Source organism: Erythrolamprus reginae, chromosome 2, assembly GCF_031021105.1.
Source record: "Erythrolamprus reginae isolate rEryReg1 chromosome 2, rEryReg1.hap1, whole genome shotgun sequence".
Classification (NCBI taxonomy): Eukaryota; Metazoa; Chordata; class Lepidosauria; order Squamata; family Dipsadidae; genus Erythrolamprus; species Erythrolamprus reginae.
The window spans coordinates 249309420-249323780 of NC_091951.1; the positions used below are offsets into that span (position 1 = coordinate 249309420).

Below are 14361 nucleotides of genomic sequence, written 5' to 3' on the forward strand. Positions count from 1 at the left end.
GGTGGCTTGTTCCACAGGCACTGCCCACTCAAACTTGTCCATATTAAACTTAACATATGTGCAGTTAAATGTTTTTAGTTGAAATCAGGGATCTCCTATTTTCTACTGGTGAGTTTGAGAGTGGATCAGACCCTCACAAAAGGGCTGTGAGAATAATGTCTTGACAGTCTTGAAACTTGTTTCCAATGAAAGTTGGAGCTCCTCAATCTCTTGCTTCCCAGCATGCAATGTATTTCCGCCTCATTCATTTATTCATTCATCTGGGCAAGTGTTAACAGTTCCCTTCAACCATTTCCTCCTTTCCAAAAGAACCACTTTTCTAATAGTTTGGGACCTCCACTCTGAGACAATAACTAAAAAGGTTTCCGGTAAGCCATTAAACCAGTTTGCTCATACAACAATCCGCATTAAGCTCCTCTAGTAAATAAATCTAAGGAAATCCAACAACAAATAAAGGCAGTATGTGAGAATTTTATTACTAATACAAAAAAATATGACAGATTGTGCTGCTATACAAAATCACACATTTAAATTTAAAACGAACACAGAGCTCAGAGTCAGACGTTACATACTATTCTATAGTCTTCTGATTATGTGTTATATATACTATTTATTTGTGTGTGTGTGTGTGTGTGTATATATATATATAAATATGTAGATTGTTCTGAGTTCGGGTTTTGCCCCGTGTAATATTTTGAGTGTCTATGCGACGTTTCGATGAAATCACATTCACCATCAGGTGATGGTGGTGAATGTGATTTCATCGAAACGTTGCATAGACACTCAAAATATTACACGGGGCAAAACCCGAACTCAGAACAATCTACATACATATACCCGTGAAAATCTACGAAAACACACACACACACACACACACACACATATATTAGGCATTCCTGGCCAGTAAGTAGTTTGGTTTATGGAAATAGGTAAATTTTATCGGTATGATTTTATTTCTTAAGCTAATACAGGCTTTTTTGTAATGAGAAAGAAAATTAGAAGAGATATGTACAGGTCTTTTAAATATTTCTACTCTAAATTAACAAAACACCTACCAGATTAACCTTTCTGTACCCTCAAGCTGCTGAGAGTAGAGAATCTCGGGGCTCTATAGAGATCATATGTGGATATTGCTATGCTAACGAAGAGGCATTTCCACATTTTAATGGCATATTTTTCAAACAGCCGGTAATATTTTCAGTCTCTTTCCTTTCTTATTTAGTTTATCATCTCTTTGTTGTGCAGCTCCAATATTTCCGTTCTGAGCCTGTGTGTATCGTGCCACAGTAGAAACACCATCCAAAAATTTGGTCTTGTACAACACATTTGCATTGTTGAACATACCATCCTTCAATGAAACTACAATAAACTGGAAGAAAGAACAGAAAAATCATGTTAAAATATTAAACTAGGCTTTTAGCTGAACCTAGCATTTTCTAACTACCGTATTTTTCAGAGTATAAGACACACCTTTTTCCTCCCTAAAAGAGGCTGAAATTTTCCCCCCAGTCCTAACTAGGCACTAACAATCTTCTCAGCTCTTAACTTTGCAGGTTCTTTCATTGATACTCTGCGAAGAATGTTTTCCAAGCCCTAAGTCTTTGCAGGGTTTTTTTCATTGCTCTAATTTGCTCCAAATGTTTCTTTCCAGCCCTGACCAGGTGCTAACGATGTTCCCACCTCTTACCAACTTGCAAGCTCTTTCATTGTTACTCTCTCTGAATAAGTTTTTTTTAAGCCTTAACCAGGGGATAAGATAATGTGCTGAAGCTGACCAGACTAAGGAGGCTAGCTACATTAAGCAGATTATTTTCCCTATTTTCCTGTCCAAAAACAAAGGTGCATCTTATACCCAGGTGCGTCTTATACTCTTGAAAATACATGTAGTTTTGTGAACAGATAAAAAAAGTTTAAAATAACCATGTTATCAAACAAACGAGATACTTAAATAATACATATCCATGTGTATATTTAAATTGTGTTTATACGTAACAGAGCTTGAAATACCCTTAAATGTTACCTGTTTGAGCCTCTGATTAAACAAAAAAGTTTTGAAATGGTTCACAACTTCGGAAGTATCCTAGGACTAGCTATTTTGGGGGAACAAGCCATTTTTAAAAATATGTCCAGTTTTTTATTTGGGATATTAGCAGCAAATACTTCAATGCTGCTGAAGTAAAATAGTGAACATATAGCATGATCCTGAGAGAAAATTATCTATACCTCCATGTACAGTGTAAAAAAGTGCATTAAAAAAGCAGAGACAACAAAGTGTTAACTGCATAAATGGTCCTTGCTTAATAATTTGTTCAGCAACTGACCTTGTGATGACAATGAATGAATGGAATTTACAAGGTTCTGCCCATATCAGTATTTGCCCCCCCCCCATCTAATTTATTTATTTGTTTATTTAATTGAGATCCAGATGCTCAGCAATTGACCCAGATTTACAATGGTCTTTTCTAATCTTGTGGTCACAATTTGCAACCTTCCCAGATGACTTTCCAATAAGCAAAGACTTTGGGGGAGCTGGCAGGAATTTGGAAATTATGATCATCTGGGTCCTCACTTAATGCCCCCCCCAAGGTCCTTGCTTAATGATGGTAGAAATGTTGTTAAGCAGTGCAGACATATGACATTGTGCTTTTTGACCAACGAACGTGCCCATCCCAATTAGTTTGAGAACTACTTGTAATGACCCATCATTTAAAGCAGAGGTCTCCAACCTCTGATTTAAAGGCAGAAACACTTTCAAATTAGGCACAAAGCTCCCAGTAATTCCATGGACATATCCATGTCATCTTCTTTACAACAGTATGAAATTTGCTACTTCAGCACTTTTTTTTGACTCTGCAGTCTAGTCTACAGGGCTGGGATTTCCTGTTGGTCTCCCATTCAAGTTCCAACTAGTTTTGACCCCATGAAATTCTGAGAAGCAATGTTCAAGAATCAATGACTTATGGCAACTAAAATGAACTGTATCATATGCAAATTGTGTCTTTACGCAAAATGGATTCATTTTATTTTCTATTGACCATATATACAGTATAGTGGCCGACCGCCAGAAGCTGAGAATAGGGGGGAAAAAAGGCATTTGTTTTATGTTAATGACAACCCAGGAGAATAAAGGATTCAATTCTGGAGCAAAGATGTATGAGCTGTTTGCCTGTAAAGCAGAGAAAATTAATTCAGGAACACATTTTCCCTATGGTAAATAGAGAAAAGAAGAAGATGCTTTTAGAAAATTGTTATTACCTGAGAGTGTCTGAAATGAGTTCGAAGCATCTGCCCAATATTTTGAGTATGTGAAAGATCAAGGGCTGCATCTACTTCATCCAAGATGTAAATGGGAGCAGGTTTGAAGAGAAGCATGGCCAAAATTAAGGACAAAGCTACAAGGGATCTAAAAAAAAATTTAAATTTTAAATTAATTAAAACAAAAAACAAAACCCCATGACGCTACCCCCGCCCCTGAAATCTCACCAGAATGTCTTGGGTTTTTTATCAGCATGATTTTTTGAAACAAAATTATTGTAACAATTTTAAAAATATTTCTTTTTTTAATTCATTATATCTATCAAACTGGGCTCTTGATAAGAGTTTAATTTCTCCTTTGAACTTTTGCTCCTTTCTCTTTTTGTATGCAGAATAAATTTTATTTCATTCTTAGTCTGAGTGTATTGTTTAATCCCTAGCGACTTTAGCAGTTTATCGCTGTAAAAAAGGTGTAGGGACCATTAAAATAAAATGTTCAAGTTTACCCAGAAATTTACAAAGCGTGAGGCAGTTTGAAGCTGGAATTCATGTTACTAATAAATGTATATTATTCCGGGAATAAATATTAGACTTAAAATGTCTATCAAAACAGCATGCTACACAGTGTAGCTAAAGACAGAAAATTTTCTTTTTTACTTCATTTACATGTCATTCAATCCTGAAGACCTTCAACCAGTAATATATTATGGTTCAGTCATCCAGTACAGTGATACCTCATCTTACAAACTCGTCATACAAACTTTTCGAGATATGAACCCGGGGTTTTAAGATTTTTTTGTTGCTCCTTCTGAACTATTTTCACCTTACCAACCCGCCGCCACCGCTGGGATGCCCCACCCCCAGACTTCCGTTGCCAGCCCAAGTGCCCGTTTTCGCGCTGGGGGGATTCCTCTGCTGGGATTCCCCTGCAGCATCGCAAAATCCGGAGGTGGGGTTTCCCATGGAGGGGAGCCTGAGAGGAATCCCACCAGTGCAAAAACGGGCGCTTCGGCTGGCAAAAGGGGTGAATTTTGGGCTTGCATGCATTAATCGCTTTTTCATTGATTCCTACGGGAAACATTGTTTCGTCTTAAGAACTTTTCACCTTACGAACCTTGTCCTGGAACCAATTAAGTTCGTAAGACAAGGTATCATTGTATCTGTTTGAAAGTAATCCTCCTACAAACACTTTCGGTCTTTCTCTTATGCATTTTACATTTGCTGCACTAACTATAATCTTTGTACACTTTTGAAGAAATGCTAAAATTAAAAAGAAAAACTTTTTAAGCCAGAGTGGTCTTATTTTGTTTGCTCTTCCAAAGAAAAAAAAAGTGCTAACCTTTGGCCTCCACTTAATTCAGTTAAATTCTCTTTCCAAGTGTTGCCCAGGGCAACTTTAAACTCCAAACCATCGAGGACCGTCTGACCTTCAGGAGGTGACAGCATAGCATTGGCTCCTGGCAGAAGGGTGGAGAAAATGGATCCAAAGTCTTCATTTACCTAGAAAATTGAACATTCATGACATCAGAAAAATTAATTAGCATCCAAGGAATATCATGGAATCTGCCGATTCAAAGTTTTAGCCTATTTTAGCCTACCAATATTATGTGAGTTGATTTTGGCTTCTTAAATAAGGTTTCCTTTTACCCGCTGGGCCTAACTATGCTCCAGTGAGTTCTTAAATTATTCCTTCAAATTTGATTGGTGTGTGTTTAAGAGGAGTTGAATCCCACTAGCAGTGACGCTTGAGGCCACGTGAATGATTCCTGCAGCCTTTCCAAAAGTGGCAATGTCACCTTATTGGAGAATAATTATTTTAACCTTACCTAGTTTTTTCTAAAATGAAATAAAATCTAATTTTGGTCTTGATCTCTCAGATTTTTTTTTCCTTTTTGGAATGCCATCCAAGCACATCAATGATTAGTCAAAATTATTATTATTATTATTATTATTATTATTATTATTATTATTATTATTTATTAGATTTGTATGCCGCCCCTCTCCGAAGACTCAGGGCGGCTCACAACAGTAATACAAAAACAATATAACAGTGAGAGAAATCTAATATTAAAATAAAACATATCTAAAACCCCAACAATTTAAAACCATACAACACACATATACCAAACATAAAATAAAAAAGCCTGGGGGAGGATGTCTCAGTTCCCCCATGCCTGGCAATAAAGGTGGGTCCTGAGTAATTTGCGAAAGACAAGGAGGGTGGGGGCCGTTCTAATCTCCGGGGGGAGTTGATTCCAGAGGGCCGGGGCCGCCACAGAGAAGGCTCTTCCCCTGGGGCTCGCCAAACGACATTGTTTGGTCGACGGGACCCGGAGAAGGCCAACTTTGTGGGACCTTATCGGCCGCTGGGATTCGTGATGGGTGATATTGAAGGCCAGCCTACTGGTGGCTTTCCCAGAATCTCCCAGCCAGCCTGCTTCAACATGGGTGGGCTTCATTTCCCAGAATTTCCCAGGCATGATGTTTTAAGACGGGTCAACTTCAACTTCCAGAATTCCCCAGCCTGCATGCTGTAAGATGGGTGGACTTCGACTCCCAGAATTCCCTGACTAGCCTGCTTCAACATGAAGCTGTTAGCCACCCAAATGGGTATTCCTGTATTAGTAGACATCATGCAATACAATTAAGAAAGTCAGCAAATGATGAATTCTTGTTCACACAATTTTGTTTGACTGGATTTCTGGGCATGGTAGGTGGGATGATAATTATCAGAGTGGTCCATCTTAATTCATTAAGGATGTACCACTCTGGATGAAATTAAAGGACTAAAGGATGAAATAAGGCATGACCTTGAGTCTGTGGTGAAATCTTTGGCCAGGAAGCATAAAGACTTACTTTTTTCCATGCAATATTTAAAGCTTCATTTTTCTTTTGGTCAAGCTCCATAATGGTTGCGAGAATTTTAGATTTATCATTCTCAACAATTCTCTTCTTCTTCATCAAGTCATTGTACTGTACAAGAGGAGAATTAGGATTAGGCACAGAATATACAGGCTAATAATGTGCAAGGAACTTGTTTTTGACTTATCCAAGAAAGGATCTGTCAATCTTCCTTGATATCACTGTTATCTATCAGAGAAAACCAGTCTTTGTAAATGATTAATCAAGCAACCATTGATTTACCATTTGACATGAAATTAATTTTCATGTAATTAATCAATTTCATGTAATTTCATTAGAGCAATCTGAAACCAGGCCTCTTAATCTTTTGGGAGTCTAGTTTTGTTCAATATTTGATAATTAGAACTGAGGTTTGCATAGGCATTCGCTAACAAAAAGATATTGACAAAATTGAACGGGTCCAAAGACGGGCTGCAAGAATGGTGGAAGGTCTTAAGCATAAAACGTATCAGGAAAGACTTAATGAACTCAATCTGTATAGTCTGGAGGACAGAAGGAAAAGGGGGGACATGATCAAAACATTTAAATATGTTAAAGGGTTAAATAAGGCCCAGGAGGGGAAGTGTTTTTAATAGGAAAGTGAACACAAGAACAAGGGGACACAATCTGAAGTTAGTTGGGGGAAAGATCAAAAGCAACATGAGAAAATATTATTTTACTGAAAGAGTAGTAGATCCTTGGAACAAAACTTCCAGCAGACGTGGTAGATAAATCCACAGTAACTGAATTTAAACATGCCTGGGATAAACATATATCCGTCCTAAGATAAAATACAGAAAATAGTATAAGGGCAGACTAGATGGACCATGAGGTCTTTTTCTGCCGTCAGACTTCTATGTTTCTAACAGGATTATTAATGAATATCTACAATGAATTGAATGTGCAAACACTACCTAGATTGCCAAATGAACAAAAAAACCACATTACTTCCACATTATTCACAGCAATGCCAGAAATGATATACTGTACAAATCTTCTCCAATGTAGATATTTCTAACTTCTACCGTATTGCAATTGTGGATCTGGTTGCCCAGATTTGGAGACTGAGAAGACTCTTATTTATGGTAGCATGGAGAGGTAAGGTTGGGGAGTGAAATAAGAGCCACTCAACTCTTTCTTCAGCTTCTGAAAGCATATTCATGGCCCTCATATTGACATTCCTGCCCAGCTTCTCCTTCTTCTCCTGCAGTTTCTGAAGCCTCTGCCCAGCTTCCTTTGGATTATTGGTTTTGAAATCATAAGCCGTGTTTGGCTGGCCAAAAAGACGTTTCTCTGCAGATATCCATTCATAGTCTGTAAGCATCTTAGCAACCTACCAACGTGCAAAAAAGGAACGAGGAGAAAGCATTTGTAAATGTAAATCAATGCACAAATCAGCTACCATGTTATCAGCATGAAACATCTAAATTGCATGGTGAGGCACATTAGTCAAAGCTTCAACGCCCACACTATTTCTGTTGCAACTTTCTGGGGAACGGAAATAATGAAAAAGAAACTGGATTTTGCTATTCCTTTCTCTATTTGCTTGTTTTGAAGCAAATATCTTTCTGCATCATGCTAATATGTGCAATATGAATTGTGACATAAAACCAGATGGTTTTTGTTGGATGTCCCATGTACTCACCGCTGTATGGTCCTGAAAGTAGGAAAAATATGTGAGCAGGGGTTTAGAAGTACAGTGATCCCTCGATTTTCGCGGGTTCAAACTTCGCGAAACGGCTATACCACGGTTTTTCAAAAAATATTACCGGTAATTAAAAAATACTCCGTGTTTCTTTTTCTATACCACGGTTTTTCCCACCCGATGACGTCATACGTCATCACCAAGAGTCACTTCTCTCTCTCTTTCTCTCTCTTTCCTGTCATTCTCTCCTTCAATCATTTTCTCATTTCTCTTTTTTTCTCCCCTTTTTTCTATCATTTCTCTCTCTCTCTCTACCTTCCACTCTCCCCCCTCTTGCTCTCTCTCTCTTTCTCCCTCTCTCCTTTCTATCTCGCTCTGTCTGTTGCTCTCTTTCTGTGAGAACACCTGCCCCGCCTCTCCTGCAGCCCCCTCGCTGAAAGCTGGGATGAAAGCGCTCTCAGCTAAGGGACTGCAAGAGGGGCGGGGCGAGCATTCTCAAAGCGCTCAGAGTGGCTAGTGGCCGAATGAGGAGGACGAGAAACCGTAGCCGCCAGTGCTGCTGCAGGAGGACCCGTGCCCCAAGAAAGCCGGTGAGAGGGGCGGATCGGGCAGGCGGGGGGTAGCGGCGAGGGGACCAAAGGCGCTGGGGGCGGCCGACATTTAAAAAAACAATCTCCGCACTTTCGTCGCTCCCCACCCCCAACTTCAAGCCCGGCTCCTTGCACGGCCTTGGAAAAGGGTGCGCGGGGGTAGTTTTTGGCTGTCCATAGCCAAAAAATGGTGTTGTTACTTCTGTATCTCTACTTCGCGGAAATTCGACTTTTGCGGACAGTCTGGGAACACAACCTCCACGAAAATTGAGGAATCACTGTATGCCATTCTGGCCTTGAAACAGGCCGTTCTGAATGTTCCAATTACCAAATCTGCCAGGAGCTTCAGACTTGACCTCATATCAGGGGAAGGTTTCTCCCGGTTTGGACTACATCGCCCGAACCATTAGTGACCCACTCGGGATGTAACATTGGCGTCACAGATCTGGTTATGTCAGTGCCGGTCCGTGAACGCCACCATCTTTTCTTCCTGAATTTTCTCTGAATTTTCTTATGTTTGGATGGCTTCTTGTTATTCCCTGCTTTGAAAAAAGCCCTCATGCTTGCTCCTGAGTTAATGCTGACCTTTATTTTGTCACCGGAAGCACAGCTGATCAGCTCCTTAGCTGTGTTTCAGGCTAAATCCACTTCTGAGTATGCATGAAAGTGAAATTTCACAAGGGAATGCGTGTGTGAGTAGAGCATTCACGCACGAAATATCTCAAAGAGAACTGTTGGCGAAGGTAAGTGGAACCCACCCCTGCCTCATATATATTGAAACTTCAAGAAACAGCCCATTTTGATATTAAGACTGCTCCGTGGAATAGTTTGCACACAGCTGGGCAATAGTGATAAAGATGCAATTCCTCAGACTTAGAATTTATATCTGCTTCCATAAATGGAGTGATCACTTATTTGCTACACAATTACAGGTGTTTCCCAGTCAGGCAACAACCTGAGAATATTCACCACTTTAAGTCAAGAAATATACTTTGGCGGTTGAGGTCCAATCTAGTGTGGGAGGTGGCCCTGCATTTAAATCTCAGTACTGTATATAATGAAATTGAATACAGTGATCCCTCGATTTTCGCGATCTCGATCTTCGCAAAACGCTATATCGTGATTTTTCCCACCCGATGACGTCACTCTCTTCCTTTCTCATCTTTCTTTCTCTCTCTCTTTCTCTATCTTGCTTCTTCCTCTCTCACACTCTCTTCCTCCCTCTCTCATCTCTTTCTTTCCTTCTCTCTCTTTCTCTATCTCTCCCCCTCTTGCTCTCGAGCGGCGGGCGGGCGAGCGGCAGGCGGGCAGCAGTGAGGAGCCGAAGATCGGGGTTTCCCCTTTGTGTGGGCGGCGGGGAAACCCCGATCTTTGGCTCCTCGCTGCTGCGGCGCTGCCGAGCAGATCAGCTGCTGGGCGGCTGAAGAAACCTTCCCTGGGTCTTCCCCGCCACCCACGCAAAGGGGAAACCCCGATCTTCGGCTCCTCGCTGCTGCGGCGCTGCCGAGCAGATCAGCTGCTGGGCGGCCGAAGAAACCTTCCCTGGGTCTTCCCCGCCGCCCACGCAAAGTCCACCATCTGCGCATGCGCGGCCATGGAAAAAGGGCGCGCATGCGCAGATGGTGCTTTTACTTCCGCACCACTATATCGCAAAAAATCGAGTATCGCGAGGGGTCTTGGAACGTAACCCTCGCGATACTCGAGGGATCACTGTACAATTAATATAAAAAAAAATTCCTCATGTATTTAAAAAAAACATTCCCTTCAATCATAATTAAAAACTGCACCGTATGTCTTTTTTTATCCCAACTGTAAATCACGAATGTAATACGAATAGGATTAGTTTAATAATATGAACGATATACACTAAGTTATATATACTATAGATGCTAATTGGATATGTATACTTTTCCTTTTCTCATTCCCTTATTTTTTGTACTCTGTTCCCTGTTCCCCTTTCAATAAATCAATAAATTATATATTTTTTAAAATTAATTAAAAAAAAGAAAGAAAAGAAGCTGCACCGTAATATAGTTGCAATTATTAGAAGAGTTTTATTGGTCAAAGCCAAGATTCTGAATACCGTAACTCTAAATTCTGTACCACGTTTTACAATTTGGAGAAGATATGCTTTGAGATATTTGAGGGGCAGGTTTTTATTGACATGAAATATTAAGATTATGAACTATAATTGTTTATTATTTATTTATTTATTAGATTTGTATGCCGCCCCTCTCCGAAGACTCGGGGCGGCTAACAACAATATAAAAAGACAATGTAAACAAATCTAATATTAAAAGACAATCTAAAAAACCCCAATTTAAAGAACCACTCATAGATACTAGCATACCATATATAAATTCTATAAGCCTAGGGGGAAGGAAAATTTCAATTCCCCCATGCCTGACGAGGAGCTTGCGAAAGGCAAGGAGGGTGGGGGCAACCCTGATATCTGGGGGGAGCTGGTTCCAGAGGGTCGGGGCCGCCACAGAGAAGGCTCTTCTCCTGGGTCCCACCAAACGACATTGCTTAGTCGACGGGACCCGGAGAAGGCCAACTCTGTGGGACCTAACCGGTCGCTGGGATTCGTGCAGCAGAAGGCGGTCCCGGAGATAATCTGTTGGCAAGGAAATAGATGGAACATTGACTTACTTTTGCTGAAGCATCCAAAGCCTCCCGTTTGTGTTTATTGATGTTGTGCTCTAGCTCTTTAATTTTAAGCTGCGATTCATTATTCTGTTCTTTATATTTTACGGCTTCTGCCGATTTGCCTTTAATTGCTTTATCTTGAGCTAGCACCACCGCCTTTTGCTTTGCCAATTCTTCTTGGGCTTTCTTCACGGATTCCTGAAGAAGAGATATAACAGAAAGCTCCCCAGTCACACTACCACTAAACTAAAAGATAGGTCTTTTTTTTTTTTAAATTAAGTTTAAATCTAAAATACTGCAAGAAATAGAACTAGCTACCTGGAGGTGGTTCTGTGGTGGGCCATTTAAGGGGCAAGACCTGGAGCTCTAGTTATAAACTCGGTGCTGTATATGAAATACAGTGATCCCTCGATTTTCGCGGGTTCAAACTTCGCGAAACAGCTATACCACGGTTTTTCAAAAAATATTAATTAAAAAATACTCCGCGGTTTTTTTTCTATATCACGGTTTTTCCCACCCGATGACATCATACGTCATCACCAAGAGTCACTTCTCTCTCTCTTTCTTTCCTGTCATTCTCTGCTTCAATCATTTTCTCATTTCTCTTTTTTCTCCCTTTTTCTATCATTTTTCTCTCTCTCTACCTTCCACTCTCCCCCCTCTTGCTCCCTCTCTCTTTCTCCCTCTCTCTCTCCCTCTCTGTGAGAATGCCTGCCCCACCTCTCCTGCAGCCCCCTCGCTGATAGCTGGGACGAAAGCGCTCTCAGCTAAGGGACTGTGAGAGGGGCGAGGCAGGCATTCTCAAAGCGCTCAGAGCGGCTACCGGCCGAATGAGGAGGAGGAGAAGCCGTAACCGCCAGCGCTGCTGCAGGAGGACCCATGTCCCAAGAAAGCCGGTGAGAGGGGTGGATCGGGCGGGCGGGTGGTAGCGGCGAGGGGGCTGGGGCAGCCGACATTCAAAACAATCTTTGCCGGCCTCCGCACTTTCGTCGCTCCCCGCCCCCAACTTCAAGCCCGGCTCCTTGCGCTGCCTTGAAAAAGGGTGTGTGGGGGTAGTTTTTGGCTGTCCATAGCCAAAAATGGTGTTTTTACTTCCGCACCGCTATTTCGCGGAAATTCGACTTTCGCGGGCAGTCTTGGAACGCAACCCCCGCGAAAATCGAGGGAACACTGTATAGACCAATTTCTAATAACTGCAGTTAAGATTTGTCAACAAAGATGTGGTGGTTAGCTCTGGCCCAGCTCCTGCCCCAAGCACTCTGGATGTGGGGGAGACATCCACATGCTGCAGACCTGTTTTGCCCCCCCCCCCCCCCCCGTGGAATCTGCTGATGAAGGCTCCTCTGACAAGAAGACATGAGTGACAGGGAGGAGCAGATTGTGGCAGTCAGCTCCGAAGGAGATCAATTATCTAGCTCCTCCTTGGATTCAGAACTAGAGTTAATGATACAGCCACGCATGCGGAGAGCGATGCATAGGCAACAACAACTGAGAGATTATTATCAAAGAAAATGAGGCCACCTGTGGTTGGGTGGGGCTTGGTAATTAGTGAGGCTGCTATAAATAGCAGCCTGTGGGTTTGGCCATTGTGGAGGATTATCTCATCATTGTGTTTCGTGCCTGCTTTACTGACTTTGACTTTTTGTGTGCTGATTTTTCCCCGCTTTGAAACTAAACCAGAGCAAAGTGTGTTACACTTTGTGAAAGAAGAAGGACTGTGAATTGCCTCACACTGCAAGCTAAGTATCACAAAACTGATAAGGGACTTGTACAAATTACCAGTTTGTTTGGAGACAGTGCTCTTTGCTATACCAAAAGAGGGCTTAGTTTAAGTGAATTTTCATTATAAAGAACATTGTTTTGAATTTTCAAACATGTGTGTGTCTGAAATTTGTACCTGTGAATTTTTGGGAGGATTCTACCAGAGAGCCCGACAGAACAAAAGATACTTAGGGCACAATGAGTTGTTCACCATGAAAGGCTAGGAGTATTTAAGACTAGGGTTTTTTAGACTTTTAATTAGTTAATTGGATTAAGATATTGTGTATTGTATATTTTATATGTTGTGAGCTGCCCCGAGTCCTCAGAGAGGGGTGGCATAGAAATTGAATTAATAAATAAAATAATATTCTAAAAGCTAAAAAAATATAGTTCTGCGTTCTATGCAAGCCATATTTGGTTAAGAGCCAGTTTGGGCTAGTGGTTAAGGCGCTAGGCTACAAACCAGGGGATATGAATTCTACTCCTGCCTCAGGCATGAAAACTGATTGAATGATCTTGGGCCTGTCACTCTCTGTCAGCCCAACCTACCTCACAGGGCTGTGAGGTGCGATAAAGGCAAGATAAAAATAAAGATATTCAGTATTTACTTCAGTAGTTTAGGATAAGACTAACCTTATTTTTTGCTACTTCAGCTGATATGGTCTCAATTTGTTCTTCAAATGATTTAATAGCTTCGTTCACAGCCTCTATCTGTTGGTCATAGGAGGTTGCTTCCTGTTTTAGCTCTTGAAGTTCCAAAACAAGTGCTTCAACTTCCTAAAAAAAATAATAATGCAGATATTAACAACATAATCTTATTCACACCTACATGAGATTGAGTGCTACTAAGTACAACGGGATGTCTACATTAGCATTTAAAGTTTTGAGAGGCATAAATATTTATTCAAGCTAATTCTCTGGTGTGGTATAAATTTGGATCTCAGGGAAGAATTACCGGTACATTTCGTTACATTAATGCAGGACTTCCCTTGTAGTTTCAGTTTTTTGTCCTGTTATCTAAGAAGGATATTTTGTATCTCATATTGGGACCATGTCACAAACGAGGATATTCTACAAAAGAGTAATTCCCCAAAATTGAGATATAGTGGAAGAACGAAGAATGCACTTTGCTGGACATGTGCTCTACATCAGTGATTTTCAAGCTTTTTCCAGCCACGGCACATTTTTTACATTTACAAAATCCTGGGGCACACCAGGATTGTGGGTTCAAATCCCATGGTCAGCTGAGTGCAGGGGCCTTGGTTCTGTCTGTTTTGATGCTCTATAGAGAGATTTGAGCTCTTTAAGAAGATGACCCTTCAAGAGGCCATATACAATATAGATAACATTGTGATGCATTATGATGCATTGTATATCACCCTCTGCGGGGCCTCTTATAAAAAGAAAAAGGTCAAATATCTATATACACCATCAGGAGAGACATAACCAGCTGAGGCTGAGGCTTCATCTAGTGATGGCAACATTTACCTTCAGTCCTGACCAGGATTAGAATTCAGGACCATGGAGAGAAGTAGCAGCTTCAACTACTCGCCGCACAAT

General features: G+C 41.0%; 1 protein-coding gene across 1 annotated transcript in view; it reads right to left on the reverse strand.

Annotated features, from left to right (window-relative positions):
- Nucleotides 1-451: 451 nt before the first annotated feature.
- The window catches only part of SMC2 (structural maintenance of chromosomes 2), a 42482-nt gene continuing 28572 nt past the window's right edge, over nucleotides 452-14361 (reverse strand). Inside the window, exons 19-25 of the mRNA XM_070742441.1 lie at nucleotides 13435-13578; nucleotides 11044-11238; nucleotides 7289-7489; nucleotides 6112-6228; nucleotides 4595-4755; nucleotides 3256-3403; nucleotides 452-1369 (exon numbers count right to left, since the gene is read on the reverse strand). Of these exons, the coding sequence (XP_070598542.1) occupies nucleotides 1178-1369; nucleotides 3256-3403; nucleotides 4595-4755; nucleotides 6112-6228; nucleotides 7289-7489; nucleotides 11044-11238; nucleotides 13435-13578 (1158 nt within the window). The 3' untranslated portion in view covers nucleotides 452-1177. The remainder of the gene's footprint in view (nucleotides 1370-3255; nucleotides 3404-4594; nucleotides 4756-6111; nucleotides 6229-7288; nucleotides 7490-11043; nucleotides 11239-13434; nucleotides 13579-14361) is intronic.